This window comes from Athene noctua, chromosome 4, assembly GCF_965140245.1.
Source record: "Athene noctua chromosome 4, bAthNoc1.hap1.1, whole genome shotgun sequence".
Taxonomy (NCBI): Eukaryota; Metazoa; Chordata; class Aves; order Strigiformes; family Strigidae; genus Athene; species Athene noctua.
In genome coordinates, this window is record NC_134040.1 from 82,924,729 (window position 1) to 82,943,682 (window position 18,954).

The window sequence follows — 18,954 nt, forward strand, 5'->3', positions numbered from 1 at the left end:
TTACCCTCATTCCCAGAAGGGCGTAAGGAGCCACTAGTAGCCATGATACCCTTCAAGCTCTTTTGGAGCAATAACTGATGATGAATGTACTGTATGGTATAGGTACTGTGGAGTGTATCAGCACAGAACACATTTCTCATAACCATTAAGTGTTACGACAACAGTAAACACATGCTTTGTCTCCTCATTCAAGTGACTTGACATATTTTGCCCAACAGAGTCAACTCCTAGGCAGCTGCCTTCTAATTTGAGCACAGATTTTGCCTTCCCAGATTCCACAAGTATACAGGCAAATCTGAAATATACACATAAAATAAAACTGAAAATTACATGCAGAAAACCAGTGGCAGCCTGGTAAAGAAAATACTTTAAAAAGCCCCTTAGCAGCCCACATTCTAGCCAACAAGTAAACTCTCGGCATCAGTTCTGTTGTCTAAAATGTAGCAACACCTTATCTAAAATGTTAGAAATTTGTCCAGTTTATACCATCTGATGTTTTATTCTTCCTGCTTAAGAAATGAATTGTATTGACAAGAATCTGAATGGCTGCTTCTTATCAGTATAAAAGGACAGGACTCTGCAAATATCTAAAGAATGAAGTCCTTCCTCATCTTTGTGCTAGCATGTCAGAGGAAAAAATATCCATAGATGAACAGTAGGATTTGAATTAAACTCTAAAATAATCCAGGGGATAAATTTTGGATGTGATCTCAAAAGACATCTTTTGGGATATTAGGTACTGTGACTCAGTCATCCTGGTTTGCCATTCTTAAAGTCTTCTGGGTAATGTTGCAAGTAAAAATGCCTAAGGCATACAAGATACTACCAGAGTATGCAGTGCTTCAATAAGGGGATGAAACTGCTAATAGCACTGCTGTTGCACAATCTAATGTTGAGGCATTGGAATCCATGTGTGAGATGAAAGCCCTGGTCTTGCTTCTGAGTCTATCAAAACCATTAGATGGATCACTAAAAACTGCGTTCTTAAATATCCTCCTCAAACAGTGCTGGAAATATTACCTATGAGACAACTTTTTGGTATCAATGGAGATAAAAAAAAAAAAAAAAGTTGTCAGTATTTCTGGGACCCTCTGTTCTCCTGCTAATAAAAACAGCAGAGGCAGTTTATTTTTTATTTTTTTTTTTTTTAATTTTTAGGAACAGATCATTCAATTAGGCAGAGAGACACTGTCCATTTATCATTTAAAGTATCCAACATTTGAGAGCATAAAAGCTCTTCAAAACAAAGAAGCTCTGAAAAACAAGAAAAAGACAACAAGAAACTTTTTCGGTTTGCAATCATACATTTTTCAGTTACTGAATTCCAGGATAACTATGAAAGAGTTTCAGTTGAAACTCAATATGTTATTTTCCATATGGTTAATGAATTCTGGCTACCCAGCAGTACAACACTGCCTTAAAAACAATCAAAAAGCAAAACTACAGCTTTTAGAATAAAGCTCCTCTGCTTCCTCAGTTCTGCAATATCCATAAAAAGAACTGCCAATTAGGAACAAAATTGCCAATAGTTCTGTCAAAAACATGGGCTTCCTGTAGTTTTTATGCATCCTGCCAGGCTTTCACTGTTTAATTTGTTTCTAAAGTACAAAAAGGAAAATATACTAATGAATAATATCCTTCTTTAAAATTAAGTATTTATTATTTTTTATGCCATTCATAAAAAGCTTTATATTAGGCATGATTCTCTCCCCTTAACTAGATACCATCTTCTCCATTTTCCCTTTTAAAGATCTTTTACGAAAAAAAAAAAAAGCTCTAAGCTTTACTGGTAGAAAAAAGCACCACGTAAGAGAATCATAACTACACAGTACCTTAGAATGAATATATTCATGACTGTCCATTTTCTTCTATGGATCCTGACATATTCTAGTCTTTTTACAGAACTGAGGTCATCTGTGCAAAAGCCTGCAATCCAGACTCCCTGCCCATTCCACCAAAAAACTTACAACATTAACTTGCAGTCCATGTAGATCTGAGTAAAACCAAAAGAATTTCTGGTAAGTGCATGATCTTTGCTATAACATCATTTTGCAGTATGGGGCTTTGACAACGTTGTGAAGGCAAAAGAACGGTAATGACTGAAAAAGGGAAGCACTGGCTCAATACCATGGATACGTTCAGATATAAGACCTTTTCCTAAAGCATCCTCTAAGTGCTATGTGTTTTTAAAGTAAACAGAATTTTACAGGAAACAGTATTAGCAAAAATGATAAATGGCATTAATGCCATTTTAATTAATTTTAACTCTATTATTGCTTGTCAATACAATCAGCAGGATGACAATTACTGAATGGCATTAATACAGTTTCTTTAAATGTTTGATCACATTTGGACATCGACCCTGTCCACGGGGGTTCCTGTTGAATGTGATTATGTGTTTTCTACATTGCAATTTACAGTTATGTTCAGATATAAAATGTCCAGTTGCTTCTATGGAAAACAGCAAATATTTTAAGAAAGAATTGATGTGTTAAATTAGAGAAAATTAACTAGGAAGTTAATTATGTCTTTGACTATTTACTGAATGCAGATTGTAATAGAATGATTCTTGATTTGAAGAACTCATTTTTAACCTCTGAGAGACAAAAACCACAATTCCCCAAAACATTCAAACATCTGAAACCCTGAGGTATGACATTGGAATAAAATTGCTGTCTCTTGAGATACAGTGCATGGTTAAACAAAGGAAATACCACCGATTACATATCGCTTTGGTTTTTGACACAAACCCCTATTTTGGTATGCTAATTATTGTTTTATTCACGTAATCTCTGAAGATTAGGAGTCAAAAAAAAGTTAGACTGATACACATCAAATTTGAGCTTTTTGGTGATAGTGTATCTCATTGAAAAATATCGGTAATCTATAAAAATATATGTAACTAATTATCACAGACTTACTTTGGAATAGAACTGTCAAAGCTCTGTGCTAGCATACTCCAAATGACATCTTGGAACAAAGAAGACATTCTGCCCCTGGTCCTCTAAATCAAAAGGAGACATCATTCCACTTGAAATCTAGTCCTGTGGGTGGTTTATTTAAAATCTTCTTCTTTTTTCCTTCCTCAATGTACTGCTTAAATAAAGAATGTATGCCACATAGACTAGTAGGAAATGCTATGATAATACCATGAGAGAAAACAGCATTATCAGTAGCCATTACTCAAGAGTAATGCCAAAGAGCTTGCATTAAGATCTTGCTAATAATTTAGAAAGAAAAATTGAATTAGAGCCCAACAGGTAATAGGTATCTTCATCTTTGAACTGATGTAATAAAGGTTGACAGTGGGCCCATCAGCTGAAAGTGTCTCAAAAGCAGGTATCTTCTCATATTATTGAATGAAAGCAGAACAGCAAACTCGAGGTGGCTTTGAAAAGGCAGAAACAACTATAGGATATGTCAGTAACCTACTTCTAGCAGAATCTAAAATACACCGAATAGCACAGGTTGGAAGGGACCTCAAAAGACCATCTGGTCCAACCTTTTGTGGGAAAGGGAGCCTAGATGAGAAATAAAATATGAATACTGCTGCACAAGTAAACTCATATTCATCAACAATCCTAGCCAGGTGCTTTCAAGAAAGGTTAATTCATACTGATGCAAGTTGAGAAAGTCTTTAAAATGATGAAGTGAATTAACCATTTACATGGAAAAAGAACAGCTTGCCTTATGTCATACAAAATACACGAACAAATTATTAAAAAATTACTGTTCTCAATGAATATATTGCTCATACAGGAGGAAGAAGCTCTGTTAAGATTTTTCTGTAAAATGCTGGATTGGACTTGATAACCATGGACACTGGTCTACTGCTGATAACTCCGCTCTTGACTCCACGTCCCTGAAAACTAAGCCTTAGATGCTGTTCCTCAGATTTTTCCTCTTCTGTCAGTCATAATGATGGCAGAGTAACAAGTATTTATTGCTACACCTTAACCATCATCCACCATCTTTGCATGCTATTTCCTCCCTGAAACTGAGACAGCTGACTATGCCACACAGTCCACATTTTTCATCAGTCTACTTAGTTACTTGAAAACTATGATATAAATAAATACTATGCAATACATTATTAAGCATGTTAAACCTTAATTCCTTATTTATGGCCTTGAGGGTTTAGTTGACTAATATTTCAAGCAGACTATTGGGTAGTTTTACAATTTCCTCAGAGTTAACCCTATAAGATCATCCTATTCTCATTTAGGATTACAGTGGAACTTTGAGGTCAGTACTCCTGAAACTAAGTTTGGAAAGAATTTCCACCGTTTTCTTTGTTTCTTAATTCTTTTAGAATTTCCTTACAAATACATAAAAGCCTTTGTTACTTTTATTAACCTTTCACTATTCTTAAGCAATACAGCCTGACATTAAAACCCACACTAAACCAAGTCACATTACAGCTTTTACAAAAAAGGTCACATTGAATGATAGCAGTGAACATTAGTTACACTTTTTATTAGAAATATTTTCTTATTAAAGTTCAAACAAAAAACGGCAGGTAACTATCAGAGTATTTGCTAATTTTCATTGAATCACTCATAGTAACTGATACTGCTTATGAGAATTAGCCCCAAAAATCTAGATTATCTTCGATAGCACCATTCTGAACAACGTATTAACAATCATTTTTAGTTTACTGGGCAAATAACGAAGACACATATGCCAAGGATAAGAAACTAATAAAAAGCACGTTAGTAAGGGAAATCCGCATACCAGAGCTGCCATGGCCCAGCCAGTTTTGTTGTAAATAAACTCCAAGTTATTTCTTCGCAGATATAACAAGCCACCAACAAGAGATACCAGAAGAGCCAGTGCAATTGTACCAGAATAGTTAGGAGGCCTGAACACTCTAATCTGGAAAAGATAAATGCAAATACAGATCGAATAAACGCATACAGACAGATTATATTTCATACAAACAAACAGGGAGCATCTGAAATCTGGTTTCAGAGTCAGAAATACTAATCCCTACAGCTATACTTAAGACAAAATAGTACCTCCCTTATATAAGCACACCATATGAAAAAACTTTTAAGCATCATTTTGAACTGTTCAACACATTATTTCTCTAACAGATTTCAGGTTGTGTCTGAATTAGGAGCTGCTACATTTGGATCTGTTTTACATACAGCTTTGCAAATCACGTTTTACTTATTCACAACTAATGATCACAATATTATTGTTTGTTTTCCATCCAGAATAAGACTACATAAAATTTAACAAAGCGAGTGGAATATAATTTGCAAACTGCAGAAGTTACCACAACTATGATGACCCTTTTTTTTTTTTTTTATTAATGTGTTCTAGAATCTACATTTGAGGAAAAAACTTCTAAAGGAGAGATGGAATTTGGCATCAGCCTGTCTCAGACTACAAAGATACATTTGGCTTCAACTTTTAAAATTGTCAAATAACTTACGTGAACATCTGTTCTGTCAGCTATCCATTTAGCTAGCTGCTCAGCTGCAAATCCGATTCTCTGCAGGTCAAATGTGTCAGCTCTCTTGGGTTTACCTTTTGGAGGAAAATGCATGAAAGTCGGAGCAGAATTCATATTCAGCTATAAACCCAAGAAAAATAGCAGAAAAAAAATTAGTTACTCTATCCTCAAAAACGTTTACCATTAATGTATGAGACAACACACCTAATTAGCATGAAAAATATTATTTGTCTCCATAAATTACTCTTTTTTAGATATCTTCATGTATAGTGCTGCAAAAAGAGTGCTCAGAATATCACTTCCAGAAGATTCTTTGGGATGTTTAATTATTTCACCTACAAGCTTTTCTGAGTAACAATATCTTCTACTTTAAGGCTTTCACACACTGTAAGAACTTCACTGTAATTAGTAAAGGAGATGTCCTACACCCATCCAAACTATTAGTCTATTAGGTTGTAATTCTAGGGAAGGAAGAAAGTGTTCAAATAGCTTGACATTGTTCCTCTTGCCTAGCTCTCACCAATCCAAAATTAACCAGACTAAACTATTCATCCAGTCTTTCACTGGCATCAAGACAGACACTAGTGACTAGTCATTTTTTAATTCAGAAACGCCCAGATAACTAGCTTAGACTACAGGACTTAATCCATGTGCTGATGTTACTGGAACTATTCACAGTATTTAAAAACCCTCAAAGTTGATAAACACATTTGCCACTTTAAATTTTGACTTCAACTTTGCAAGGTAGTACAGGAGAATATAAATTCCTCCATATTTAGTCCATCTCAGAAACAGTGCAATAAAAACTCTTCAAAAAAGTGAAAACATAAACAAAACCAGGGGAAATACTTAAAGATGAAGCAATATGGAGATCTTTAAATTAAATAACAAAGGCAGAGTAAACTTGTTCGCTTCATTCCTACAAAACGAGTTTTATCACATTACCAAAACATATTTAATCAAGTAGAGAACTGAATTATCAACAGAAATTACCAGCTATTAAAATATTTTCCATCTAAGTAAAAAATAGCCCTCTTCTTTAGTGAACTGATTCAGAAATAAAAAATATTCTGAGAAAGGCTAAGAAAAAATATTGAGAAATAGCTGAATAAAATATTTTGTAAGGTACAGAAACATTCTGAGATACAGACACCTTCTGATGTATAGAGTTTGGGTGCAGTTGGTCTGCAACTGCTTTTTCATTTCTCTTTAAACAGAGTAAAAGCTGAAAAATCAAATTCACATTACTTTTTTGGGGTTTTTTTTGCTATGGCATCAGTATTGCGTGACTTTTTAGCACATAGAAACATACGGTCAGAACTAGATTTCCCTCAAATCCACATCAGAATAGTCGTTAGTATCACTTTCTTAACACTCGTTTTCAAAGACAGTCAAAAATATACATATTTTATGCAGTTTGGTCTAAATTTTACATGACTTCAAATACATACCACCTGAAATAAGCTGAATGTGTGTGACCTTTTACACAAGGAGTAAGTTGGACTATTCTAATACGTATTGATTGGCCTAAGACAAAAGCAAACAATGTATTTTGAATTATTGTAACTATGTAGGATAATGTAAGGTGATTTTAAAGCTTATTGAACTAAAATTTTTAAGGCAAAATCTTAAGCCATTAATAACCATTCTTCACACGCTATATTTATTTTAAGATGTCAATTGGAAGCAAAAATATATATGACGCACGGTAAATAAACTTTTAAAATTAAGTACTTTAAAAATAAATAGTAAACTTTTCCCCTGAAAATTTTAAATCACATACTTCACCATAAGGTGGTTAAAAATACAGAGAACTTCAAAACGTGTCACTCCTCTTTTGTAGATTTTTAAATCTACATTTTTAGCTTCAATAAGCTGATAAACGTCAGAGAAAAACATCCATATTTAGTATTCGTTTTCAAGGGATGTGTTTTGCCTTGACTACTTAAAGAGGGGGCCTTATAGACTGTTTTCCAACAATTGATTTTTCACTCTTCGTAGCCAATATTTAAAATGTAAACTTGTCTCTTCCGTTCTCCCTGAAGAACTTCCAGAAAAACACAAATATTAATGGAGTTGAAGGATCTTGTATTACATAAAAGCAATTAAAAGGCTCTTTTAGTTAAGAGCTTTTTTTTCCCCTAAAGGAAATCTTTAAAGCGAAACATTAGTTGCACTGTGCTTAATTCAAAAAATGACATTAACAACAAGTTGAAAAAAAATTGCGCACATATAATGTAATCTATAAACCAACATTATAAACTACACTTGGAAAACACTAGAAGCGGCTACAGGTAAAAATCTGTCTTCACTAACGTCACAGAAACTGCAGTGTCTGGTGTTTTCATCAGGAAGAATTTGTACATAAAACAGAGGCACACAGCTACACATAGAAAAGAATTTGTCTTGTATCATTTGTCAAATCAACACATAGTTCTAAAAATTAAGAATGTTTTACAGTATCCAACATTTACCTGTTGAAAAACATCTGCCCCTTCATCATAATCCACTATTGTGAAAAACAGTTTGTTCGAAAAAGCAGAGGAATAGCGCCATGAATTAGCCAGCACTTGATATTCTTCATTAGCTTGCCTGTTAAGGAAAAGAAACAATCGTACAACCATGTGGCATTCGCTGGCAAAAAATATTCTATAACCAGCCACAGAGCTTAGATGAATCGCACTTGCAGTGTCATTCTCAACACTTAAAAATTAAAAAAAAAATTTTAAAAGTTTCAGCTACGTACGCAACTTTTGCTTCAAACTTGCCTTCTCCAAAATCAGAAATGTGTTAAGTCAAATAATACCATACCAGAGACGTCCCAAGGTGATGTTTACAACAACTCATGTTTTCTGTATTTAAGAGTCTCAGAAAACAGGAGTGGCCTGAGTGGCAAGCGTCCCGCAAATGTGCTAACAGATCCATGCAAGGAGATGCTTACATGGCCCTTGAGCAGGATAGCAGGATTTACTTGCTGGAGACAGCTGCACATAAAGGAATTCTGAAACTAGTGGAAAAATAACACAGCGATGTGACAGGAGTAATCTTCCTAAACAGGCAGAGCCATAGAAAGAGCCACAGAAGCTGCTAAGCACTGCTAACTAATGAACAGGACGCTTGTAAGTAGCATAATACACTCACGATATAAAACTTGGTTTAGATGTGCTAATTTTTCATAACATACAGGGTTAAATTATCTCTGCTACCATCACTAGAAATTCACGTTGCTACTACTCAAATTTGACAGAAAGCTTCCTCTCGGCTTTACTCCTGGCTCTATATTCAGGTGATTTTTTTCGTTGTTTGGTTGGGTTTTGTTTGTTCTTTCATTCATTTGGAAAGAAGAAAAACAGCCAAACTGAAACAAACGACTTTGCCCTGTCTGCACTGAGAAGAAAGGAAAAAATTAATTCCAGGAGAATTCTGGGATCTTTACCAGCAGAGATATTCTCTAAACACACAATAACAAAACAATAAAACCACAGGTTCTTCCACAGGACAAATCCGTATCAATGAATAGTTCAGGGGGAAAAGAAAAAAAAAAAAAAAAAAAAAGGCAACAGGATCCTTGCAGCACTTTTGGCTTTACACAGGCTCATTTACTAATTATTGCCATATTACTAATTAATTGTATCTGCTGTCAAGTCTAAATCAAGGTTCTACCACTTGGCAACTTATCGTTGCATGTGATAAGATGTAGAACTAGTATAAATAAACGTGTTCTGCAGCTTTTCTCAAAACAGTATTTCTATAAAACCAGTTCCATGTATTTGATGCAGAATGCTGTTTATTTAAAAGCTGTAGATGCAAAAATTGGTTTATTGCAAGAGAAAGTCTGCACTAAACAAACATAATAAATTATGTATTTTCAGAGAGCAAAGAGAGGAAGATGATGACAGGACCACAGATGTCATAAGACCCTCCCCATTTCCTCATAACTGGAATCAGCCTTAGGCATGAAATATATTACATACAACTCCAGCAGAATTGTTGTATCAAGGAATATATTGTACACAAAAAAATCCATCATAAAAACCCCAGAAGTTACAATGAAATTTTATGATCTCTTACACACCCCAAGGAATAAATCTTATTAAGCACAAAACCCCCTCAACTTTCACCCTTACTACCTGATTGAGTAAAATTTGCTGCTTAACACATTTACACAAAGTTTGCAATTATAATATAAAACAAGTGAATTAGGCATTAATTAGATTGGTTATTTCTAGAAACAGATACCAACATTAAGCAGACTAACACAGTCACTGTCATCCTGAAGAGGGCAGTCAGACAACATCAAAGAATCAAAAAAATCTTAAGTAATATCTGTAGGGCACTGTTCTGTTAAAACTACTATATTAAAGATGGACCATTTTTATTACAAAAACAAGATAAAAATCACTTCATCTTGATGCCATCATTCTTCTTAGTCTACCTTTCACTTGTGATGAAACAATTTCTGGGAAATTCAGATACTCCATTTATGCCCCCCACTGTTTGAGAGAATACACTTGCTCCCATTGATCTCCATGTAGTTTGCATCTTTGAATTCTTTTGAATATAATAGGTAGAAAGTATACCTCAGGAAATCCAATTTTGCAAAAGGTTGTCTTAGATTTTCTATAAGAGATTCAGAGCACAATTTCATCCTCACCCTGAAGACAGCAAAGTATTCTGTAATACATTCTCATAGCAGCTCTTCAGGCGTGTGGAGAAGCAAGAGGGAAACAAGGAGGGGCAGGAGTACAAGGTTACAGGATTCCCACATACAGAAATGAAGAACATCCTACAGTCCACTCTATAATCTCCAACTGATACACTGCTGACACAGTCATATTAATAATTTCTGTAGCATTGGTTACTCCTTTTCAGATACAGTAATAGTAAAAACCATAAGCACTTGGCTGAAAATTTCAGTCTCCAATTCACACCAAGCTCTGTCACTTATCTACCTACCTCTATCATTCATTACTATCAATTCTATCAGATTGTTTCTATGAAGTAATGTTAATTATACGAAATTATAACAACTACATGAAAAACTATAAAGGGCAGAAGTACACTTGGTATGAACTCATCAGAACAATAACGTGTTAGCACTGCTCTTGCTAGTTTGACAGAATTTTCTGATAGATGGAGAGAAGATTTAAATGCTTTTGCTGCTAGTCACCTCTTCAGAATTTCATCGTAACTGCAACACAGGAACTAATAACAACAACAGTAATATTAACCAACTACTAGTAAATAGTGGTCAGAACAAAAGGGAATGGTACTATTAGATTTACCTAGAGAATTCAACACAGTGAAAATTAAGCAGCGAAGCAAATGCTCTACAAAAAATTCTTCCATCAAGCAAGAGGTTCTCATGAAACATTAGAAGTTTTATTTAATAAAATTATTTGGGTGTCTATGGCAGGTAATAAGATTTACATAGCTCGAGCTATATTAAATTAGATTAATTTTATTCTATTAGTCCAACATTATAGTAAGGAAAACACAAATGGAATATTAGGAAAAGAATTAGAGACTGTGGATTTATTTGCCAAAGAAAGCAGTAAAGCATTATTTTTTGGCACCTATGGACTGTACAAAACACTTACAAAGGTACAATTGTCAAAGACAAAGACTACGAGGTCACCTATGTTTACATTAAACTGTGATCAATGCTGCAATTTACCTCCAACAACTTCTTGGGTTTTATTTGGAATGACTTTCCCAAAAGGAAGAGAAGGGGATAAGTGCACATTTTGACTTCTCAGTTTCAAGGAGATAATAAATTCAGAATGCTTATTTGCTTTTTTTTGTTTGTTTGTTTTATTTTTTATTTTTTTTAAATTGTTTTATTATTGTTTTAATTGTATTTTATTGTTTCGGTTGACTCATAATGTCACAATGAAAAGCACCTAAGAATCTACAAATGTGTCCAGAAAATTCACCACACAGAACAAAATTAAGAGTATGGAAATAGCTGAAAACTACACTGTTCATTCAGTGCAGGTTTCTACAATAGGAGAAAGCAAGCCAAAATCCATGCTATTCTGTTTACAGCATCCCATGAAATTTTCAATATTCTGAAGATGAAAAGAAGCCACAAGATCATATTTTGTAGAATCTGCAAAGTAAAAAATAAATAAGTTGCGACCACAGGAAGAATAAGGAGGCTGTTATGATCTAAGTATAAAATTACTGCCTTGTTAAATAGGACTCATCAATACTTCTATCAAGATCCCGAAGTGCACTAGAAAAGCAATTGCAGAACTTTCGACAGCTCCTTACAGGCTTCCTGTTCCTTCTTTGAACAAAAGTTCAAAAGATAATTCCCTCTCAGTACAGTTAAGAGACATGTCAATGATTTTCTCACTACCCACTCTTGATCAACCGGCAGAAAACTGAAAGGCAGAGGAGGATCCTGTTTCTTGTTTCTGATGACACCTCCTTGACTGCCAGAATCTTTTTGCTGTTGACCTACTCTTTGATCGGCTACTTGAAAACAGTTTTCTGAGATATCTTCTTGGACAGGGAAACAAACAGAATTCCTCTCTTTCTAGATTAAAAAATCTCCTCTTGGAGATCTCCCCAATAGGGTAAATGTTAATAAAATTATGGAATCTCTTCTCGTAAATTTTGCCATTTACTTTTACACATTGTGAGTGAACAGCAGAAGGCAGCTACATTCAGAGCCCTTTATGAAACACCTACTACATTAAGCTCAAAACTTAAAAATACACAAACTATATGATGCATTATAATTTATCTTTTATATATTCCTGTAAGAAATACAGAAGGCATAGCTTAGAGCAGTTGACTTCGAACTCATTCTGCAGCAGGCTTTCTGCAGTAACTACAAGCTTGTTCCAATAGATGCCATTAATAATTTCTGACAGCATTCAGCCTTCTCACTCAAACGAAACAAAAGAAGCCTTTAGAAAACATGTGCTACACCTGCAAAATCTACCTCCCTAATGTGCTACATACATATTTTTTGTATATACTTTATATGTATATTTACACACACATATGTACACACACACAACTTCAGCTAACGGGAGTAATTAGTGCTCCTTTCAATATAACGAAACTTGTGACACTTTTAAAAATGCAATAGTCTAGTCAACATAAGGGTGAAGAAATTACTGGCTACACAAACTGCTCTGCATTACCAGCTATTTCCAGATGCTTCTTCATAAATACTGTCTTTGCAAAACTGTGTTTTCCAAGAATCTGAAAGCAGGTTTTGTTACTTTCACAGTAAAATACTACTAAACATCATCCAGGACTGAAACAACACAATTTTCAGTTTATGCAGTTTACAAGTTTGTCTCCACAAGTGGTCACCTGTTATTACTACAGTCTTACTCTGTTGTATTTCCCCATTTTTCTCCTGATCACTTATGATGCTAATTCTAGGTTTTAATCTTGATTTGCAACAACTCAAAGATTCAAACAGGCTCAGTTACATCTTTAAAAGAAACATCTCATGAAGACTATATAAAGATGTTGTGAAGCTGTGCAGGGAGAACATTAGGAGAGCCGAAGAGCAGCTAGAACTCAACCTAGCTACAGCTGTTGAAGATAATAAAAAATGTTTCTATAACAACAAAAGAAGGATTAAGGAAAATCTCCCTCCTTTATTGGATGCAGAGGGAAACATGGTAACAAAGGATGAGGAAAAGGCTGAGGTGCTCGACAGCTGCTTTGCCTCAGTTTTTAGCAGCGGAACTGGCTGTTCCTTGGACACCCAGCCTCAGGAGCTGGGAGATGGGGAGGGGAAGCAGAAAATGAGGTCAGCACAATTAAAGAGCAAGTGGTCAGAGACCTGCTACTCTGCTTGGACACACACAAGTCTGTGGGACAGGATGGGTTACACCCAAGGGTGCTGAAAGCGTTGGCAGATGTGCTCGCCAAGCCGCTGTCCCATGATTTACCTGAAGTCATGGCTAACTGGGGAGGTCCCACTGGGCTGGAGGGGGGCAAATGTGACACCCATCTACAAGAGAGACAGAAAGGAGGATCCAGGAAACTATAGACCTGTCAGTCTGACCTCGGTGCCAGGGAAGGTCGTGGAGCAGGTCATCTCAAGTGCCATTACAAGTCATATAATGGACAACAAGCCTAATCAGCATGGATTTATGAAAGGCAGGTCCTGCCTGACAAACCTGATCTCCTTCTATGACAAGATGACCTGACTATTGGACAAGGGAGAGGCTGTGGATATTGTCTACTTGGATTTTCATAAAGCATTTGACACAGTTCCCCATAGAATTCTTCTAGAAATACTGTCTGCTCATGGCCTGGATGAGCGTATGGTCTGCTGGGTCAAGCCCTGGCTGGCCGGACAGTCCCAGAGAGTGGTGGTCAGTGGAGTTACATGCAGCTGGCGGCCAGTCACAAGTGGTGTTCCTCAAGGTTTGGTGTTGGAACCATTTCTGTTTAACAACTTTATTGATGATCTTGATAAGGACACAGAGTGTATCATCAGTAAGTTTGCAGGTGACACCAAGTTAAACGGGAGTGTTGATCTGCATGAGGATAGGGAGGCTCTACAGAGAGACTTGGGTAGATTGGATCCGTGGCCAACGTTAATGGGATGAGCTTCAACAAGGCCAAGTGCCAGGTCCTGCCCTTGGGCCACAACAGCCCCATGCATGGCTACAGGCCTGGGGAGGTGTGGCTGGAGCTGTCTGGGAGAGAAGGATCTGGGGGTTCTAACTGACAAGCAGCTGAACATGAGCCGGCAGTGTGCCCAGGTGGCCAAGAAAGCCAACGGCATCCTGGCTTGTATGAGAAATAGTGTGACCAGCAGAAGTAGGGAGGGGATAGTCCCCCTGTGCTCTGCACTGGTGAGGCCACACCTGGAGTGTTGTGTCCAGTTTTGGGCACCTCAATACAAGAGAGATATCGAGGTGCTGGAGCGAGGGCAGAGGAGGGCAACGAGGCTGGGGAAGGACCTGGAGAATAAATTCTGTGAGGAGAGATTGAAGGAGCTGGGACTGTTTAGTTTGAGGAGGAGAAGGCTGAGGGGAGACCTCCTCACTCTGTACAACTACCTGAAAGGACATTGTAGAGAGGTTGGTGCTGGTCTCTTCTCACAGGCAATTAGCGATAGAACAAGAGAGAATGGATTTAAACTGCAACAGGGGAGGTTTATTAGACTGGACATCAGGAAAAAAATTTTCCCAGAAAGAGTGGTCAGACAGTGGAACAGGCTGCCCAGGGAAGTGTTGGAGTCACATCCCTGGATGTGTTTAAGGGTCATTTGGATGAGATGTTGGGGGATATGGTGTAGGGGAGAACTTTGTAGAGTAGGGCTGATGGTTGGACTGATGATCCCAATGTTTTTTTCCAACCATCAGGATTCCAAGAATCATTCGGGAATTCACAGGCATAAATAAACACAGTAGAAAGTATATAAAACAAAATCCATTTGTTTCAGGTAGCCTGATATTCAAAGCAAGATGTACATGTCTAATTCCTATGTTTGAACCATTATCTCATAACAAACCAGTGGCACAGGTCAAGATATAGTCCCTATCCACTGAAACTCAGTATCTTTAGCCTCTGACACTGCTCTGATCTTCTCAAGGAAGCTAAGGAATGTTAAGGAAAAACAAATGAAACAAAATATGCATATTTTTGCTGATGGGCTTCAGCTGTTGGGGAAAAAAACCTCAAGTGACCCGTTTCATTTCTCTGACCCGGATATCGCTTTCTAAATTAAGGTACCCCAGCAACGAATTTGGAAAATGAACCAGACAAGTATGTGAACTGTTTGGCAACAAACAAGACATCTCTGATAAGCACCTGTACACAAAACAGAGATGGCTGCTTCTGCAGTGATATGAGAAAAGCAGAGCTTAGAAAGTAAAATAAAATACTTCATATAATTTTCTTATTGAGCGATTAGACGGTATAGCAACAAACGTAAAAAGAACAAGTTAATGATAACAATGAAGAATGCAGAGGGACAGGCAGCACAGCGATGGTTCCAGCAGGCTAGAGCTAAAGCCCATGGGCAGCTGAAAATCAAAGCACTAAGACTCAACCAAGTGGAGTAGGGGGCAGTCCTTGAAGTATGGTTGGTAAAATGGTGCTGACGCCTTTGGGAAAATGTAGTAATAATAAAATGGGGGGATAGATTGCAAGAGGCAGGATGACAAAGGGCAGAGAAGCTGAAAGAGAATTTTCACCCAAAAATGCATTCAAGTTAGGCTAGTAGTTACCATCTGCCTGCATGCAATACAAAGTACAGGCTGAGAAACAGTCTCTTCATCTCTGTGAAGATGCTATTGTCAGAGTGGCCGTTCTTTTGTTCTCCTTCTTACATACACTGCTGAAAAAAATTACTTATGTGACTGATGTGGGTAACAGAAACTACGTAGTTGAGTGAATATGTAAGCACAAAGGAAAAAACAGAAGCTGGTTTTATATCCTGGGGAGTCACTGCTTAGAATTACATTCTTTGACTGTTCATCCAAACCAAAAGAATCCAAACTGATTCATCATCACAGTGCATCAAAGGGCCCTTTAGTATCCGCTTCTGACGTGCTGTTGCAGAGTATATATACCAAGAATAGTAATAACACGTAAAGTCAATTAAGACTAACCAAGTTTAATTTCCTGGGACCAAAACTGTTTAATCAAACATGTTTCCAAACGTGCATGGAAGAAAACCCACATCTTTCAACTGTTAGAAACACATTCCACCCTCACCGATGACTTCACATTCAAGAGCACACAGGATATCTAATCTGCTATGGTTAATTCATCTCTCAATACCAGCTATGCCATACTGAACCTCAACTGGAAAGCTCATATTTATGCTACCACTTACACAGTTGTGAAGGCATCAGATGGCTTTCAGTAGTTTTTTGGACCAGAAAATTGTAACTTGCTTGTCCACAAAGCTAGACGGAAATGTTGTACTCCAAATTTCACTGTAGGATAAAGACAGAATTTACTTGAAAAATACTATAAAGGCATGACTAGAGGCACTACCAACATGTATTCAGGTGGCCTATGGATATATTTTACAGATTACAGTTTGTGAAAATGTTTCATTAAGATGGATACAGAACTCTGTCTCAGAGATGACCAACTGATGGTTGTCTTTTAGAAACACCTATAAATCAACAGAATTTCTTCTGGGCACAGAATAAACTCCAATCAGTAATTCATATATATGTTTTCTAACTTTTAAAAATATATACTGAAAAGGGATCATGTCAAAAATTAGAAGTACATCAAGCAAAATTAAGTGAAGGGAAAGCATTAAATACAACAATACGATGTATATCATGAACAAACAGTGCTAGCATTGAATGAACAGGTAAGTTTCAAAAAATTGGCAAACAAAGCATTCAGAAAATTCTTCTAATTGATCTTACTCAAGATGATGCAGAAGGTTATGTAAATTATCTCCTGCAATGATAAAGTAACCCTCTTCGTTACATTGAAAAAAAAAAAAAGACCCTATGTGAAGTAAACTTTTGCTAGAGAATATCTACAAAACACAAAAAATGCTTTGGTTTTACTGAAAAACAATCAGCCTCATTTGACTGAAAGGATAATTTTTACATAAAAAAAAAAGTCTCATCCTAATATATGGAGTCTCAAGGACTTCTTTGTATGTGCCATTTTACGAGTAAATTGGTATTATTTCCATATACCTCCACAGCTCGTTAAGTGTTAAATAATTCGTGTGATTGATGTTACAACGTCCTCGTTGCTGTGCACAGAAAAGCCTTGGATTTGCTGAGCCAAATTTGGTCAGCTTCCCACATGCAGGTATATGGATAGGTAAGACTTTTTAAAAATGTTTAATGTCATGCCTCCAAATGTTTTAAGACTTGGCTAAGACCACCTCAACCAAGTTTTATCCAAAATTTGGAACTACACTGATGTTAGAAATGTTGGGTAGGGCTAGGGTGGGGTGCGGGGGAATACTTTCTTTATTCCTCTAGACAGTGACAAAACTACAGCACTTCTCAGCAATAGACAGGCAAAATAGTCCTTAGTCTGGTAGAGAACCTGGAACGCCAAAGTGACTGCATTCACTTTCAAGAATGCCAAAAGTGACACTAACTTTCTGAACGCGGGAAGCTCTCTCTCCATCTTTGGTGGCACAATCATTCAAAACACCTGCCAGAAAAATCGCTGGTTTTACTGTAAGCAGGGGCTCATTTCAACAGCAAACATTCTAAATATAATAAACTGAAAAATCAGGTACATAAAGATTATAGTTTATTTTAATAGGATACACACAATCTCGTCTGGTCTCAAATGTGCAGATCTGCAATGGCCTGATCTAATGATGACGATCAGCTTTCACTGCTCTTCTCCAGAAGAGGACCACAATTCCTACCATTACCCCCCATCCTGTTATTTATCTTTTTTTTGTATATTGCTGTGGTTTTCATGCTTAGCACAGAGCACTTGTAGCTCTATGCAACAGCGGCACACAAACATCTTTTTTTCCTTTTTGAAAATACTGCGCCCCTGTTCTTTATAAACTGGATATTTAGAAGACATAAAATACTGAAATCTCAAATCTAGCCACCAAAGGGAAAAGACAAAACCATTTTTTTTTTTAAAGAATCCTGTGGTGTATAAACTAACCAGGCTCAATTTTATAGTAAAAAAAAAAAAAAAAAAAAGGTACTAATTCTTGCAATTCTTGTGACAAAGTTATTCAAAGTCAAAGATTTTAGTCTATGTTCTTTTTTGTATTTGAAATACGACATTGATTTTTATTTTTTTTTTTTTTTATGCAATTGTTCTGAAAATATTTTGATGAGTAACAGTTAACTTCTCTCTTGGACAAAAGCATCCTCACACAACATTACAGATTAAGTTAAAAATCTATTTTTCCTTTAGGCAAAGCGGCTAGCAAATAGCTAACAATAAAGTAACACCCGCATTTCAGTTTCGTATAGCCTGCCAGTGCTCCTGTCCATTAATTAGCCATTGATTTGAACATGTCGATTTTCCTGATAATGGTTTTATGTGCAGTACAATCAGCCTCATTAAATTCCTTTTATTTCACATGAAGAAATGGATCGCAACTTCACATTTATTTAAACAAACCCAGCTGCTGAAAGTAGTATGTTGATTTTTTTTTTTTCCTTCATTTTGTGCTTACAGATTTTCAGTTGCTTCTGTACATAAACGGTTGGCCTGGTATGTTACAGGATGAAGTTTGTAAGCTCTTTTTCAGTACAGTAAACAATATATAGTTGTAAGCAAAAATAAATTCCTTAATAATGGCAATATTTATGTTGTTTTCACATGCCCCACAAAAGAGCTGTATATAACACAGGGAAAGCATTTGCTATGGCTATTATAATGACGAATAAATACACTGACCTTTACACAGCTGAATTTAATGCATCTCCTGTAGCTTTATCTACTGGGTAGGAAAATAAGGAATGATTTAAAAAAATATATAAACTTTCAACCCCTATTTTGTCTCCTAAAGTTGAACTTTGGCAACACGA

The 18,954-nt window shown here is 36.3% G+C and overlaps 1 protein-coding gene across 1 annotated transcript in view; it reads right to left on the reverse strand.

Moving 5' to 3' along the window:
• The window catches only part of TUSC3 (tumor suppressor candidate 3), a 142,795-nt gene that overhangs the window by 70,982 nt on the left and 52,859 nt on the right, over positions 1 to 18,954 (reverse strand). Inside the window, exons 3-5 of the mRNA XM_074904116.1 lie at positions 7,936 to 8,053; positions 5,441 to 5,581; positions 4,735 to 4,875 (exon numbers count right to left, since the gene is read on the reverse strand). Of these exons, the coding sequence (XP_074760217.1) occupies positions 4,735 to 4,875; positions 5,441 to 5,581; positions 7,936 to 8,053 (400 nt within the window). The remainder of the gene's footprint in view (positions 1 to 4,734; positions 4,876 to 5,440; positions 5,582 to 7,935; positions 8,054 to 18,954) is intronic.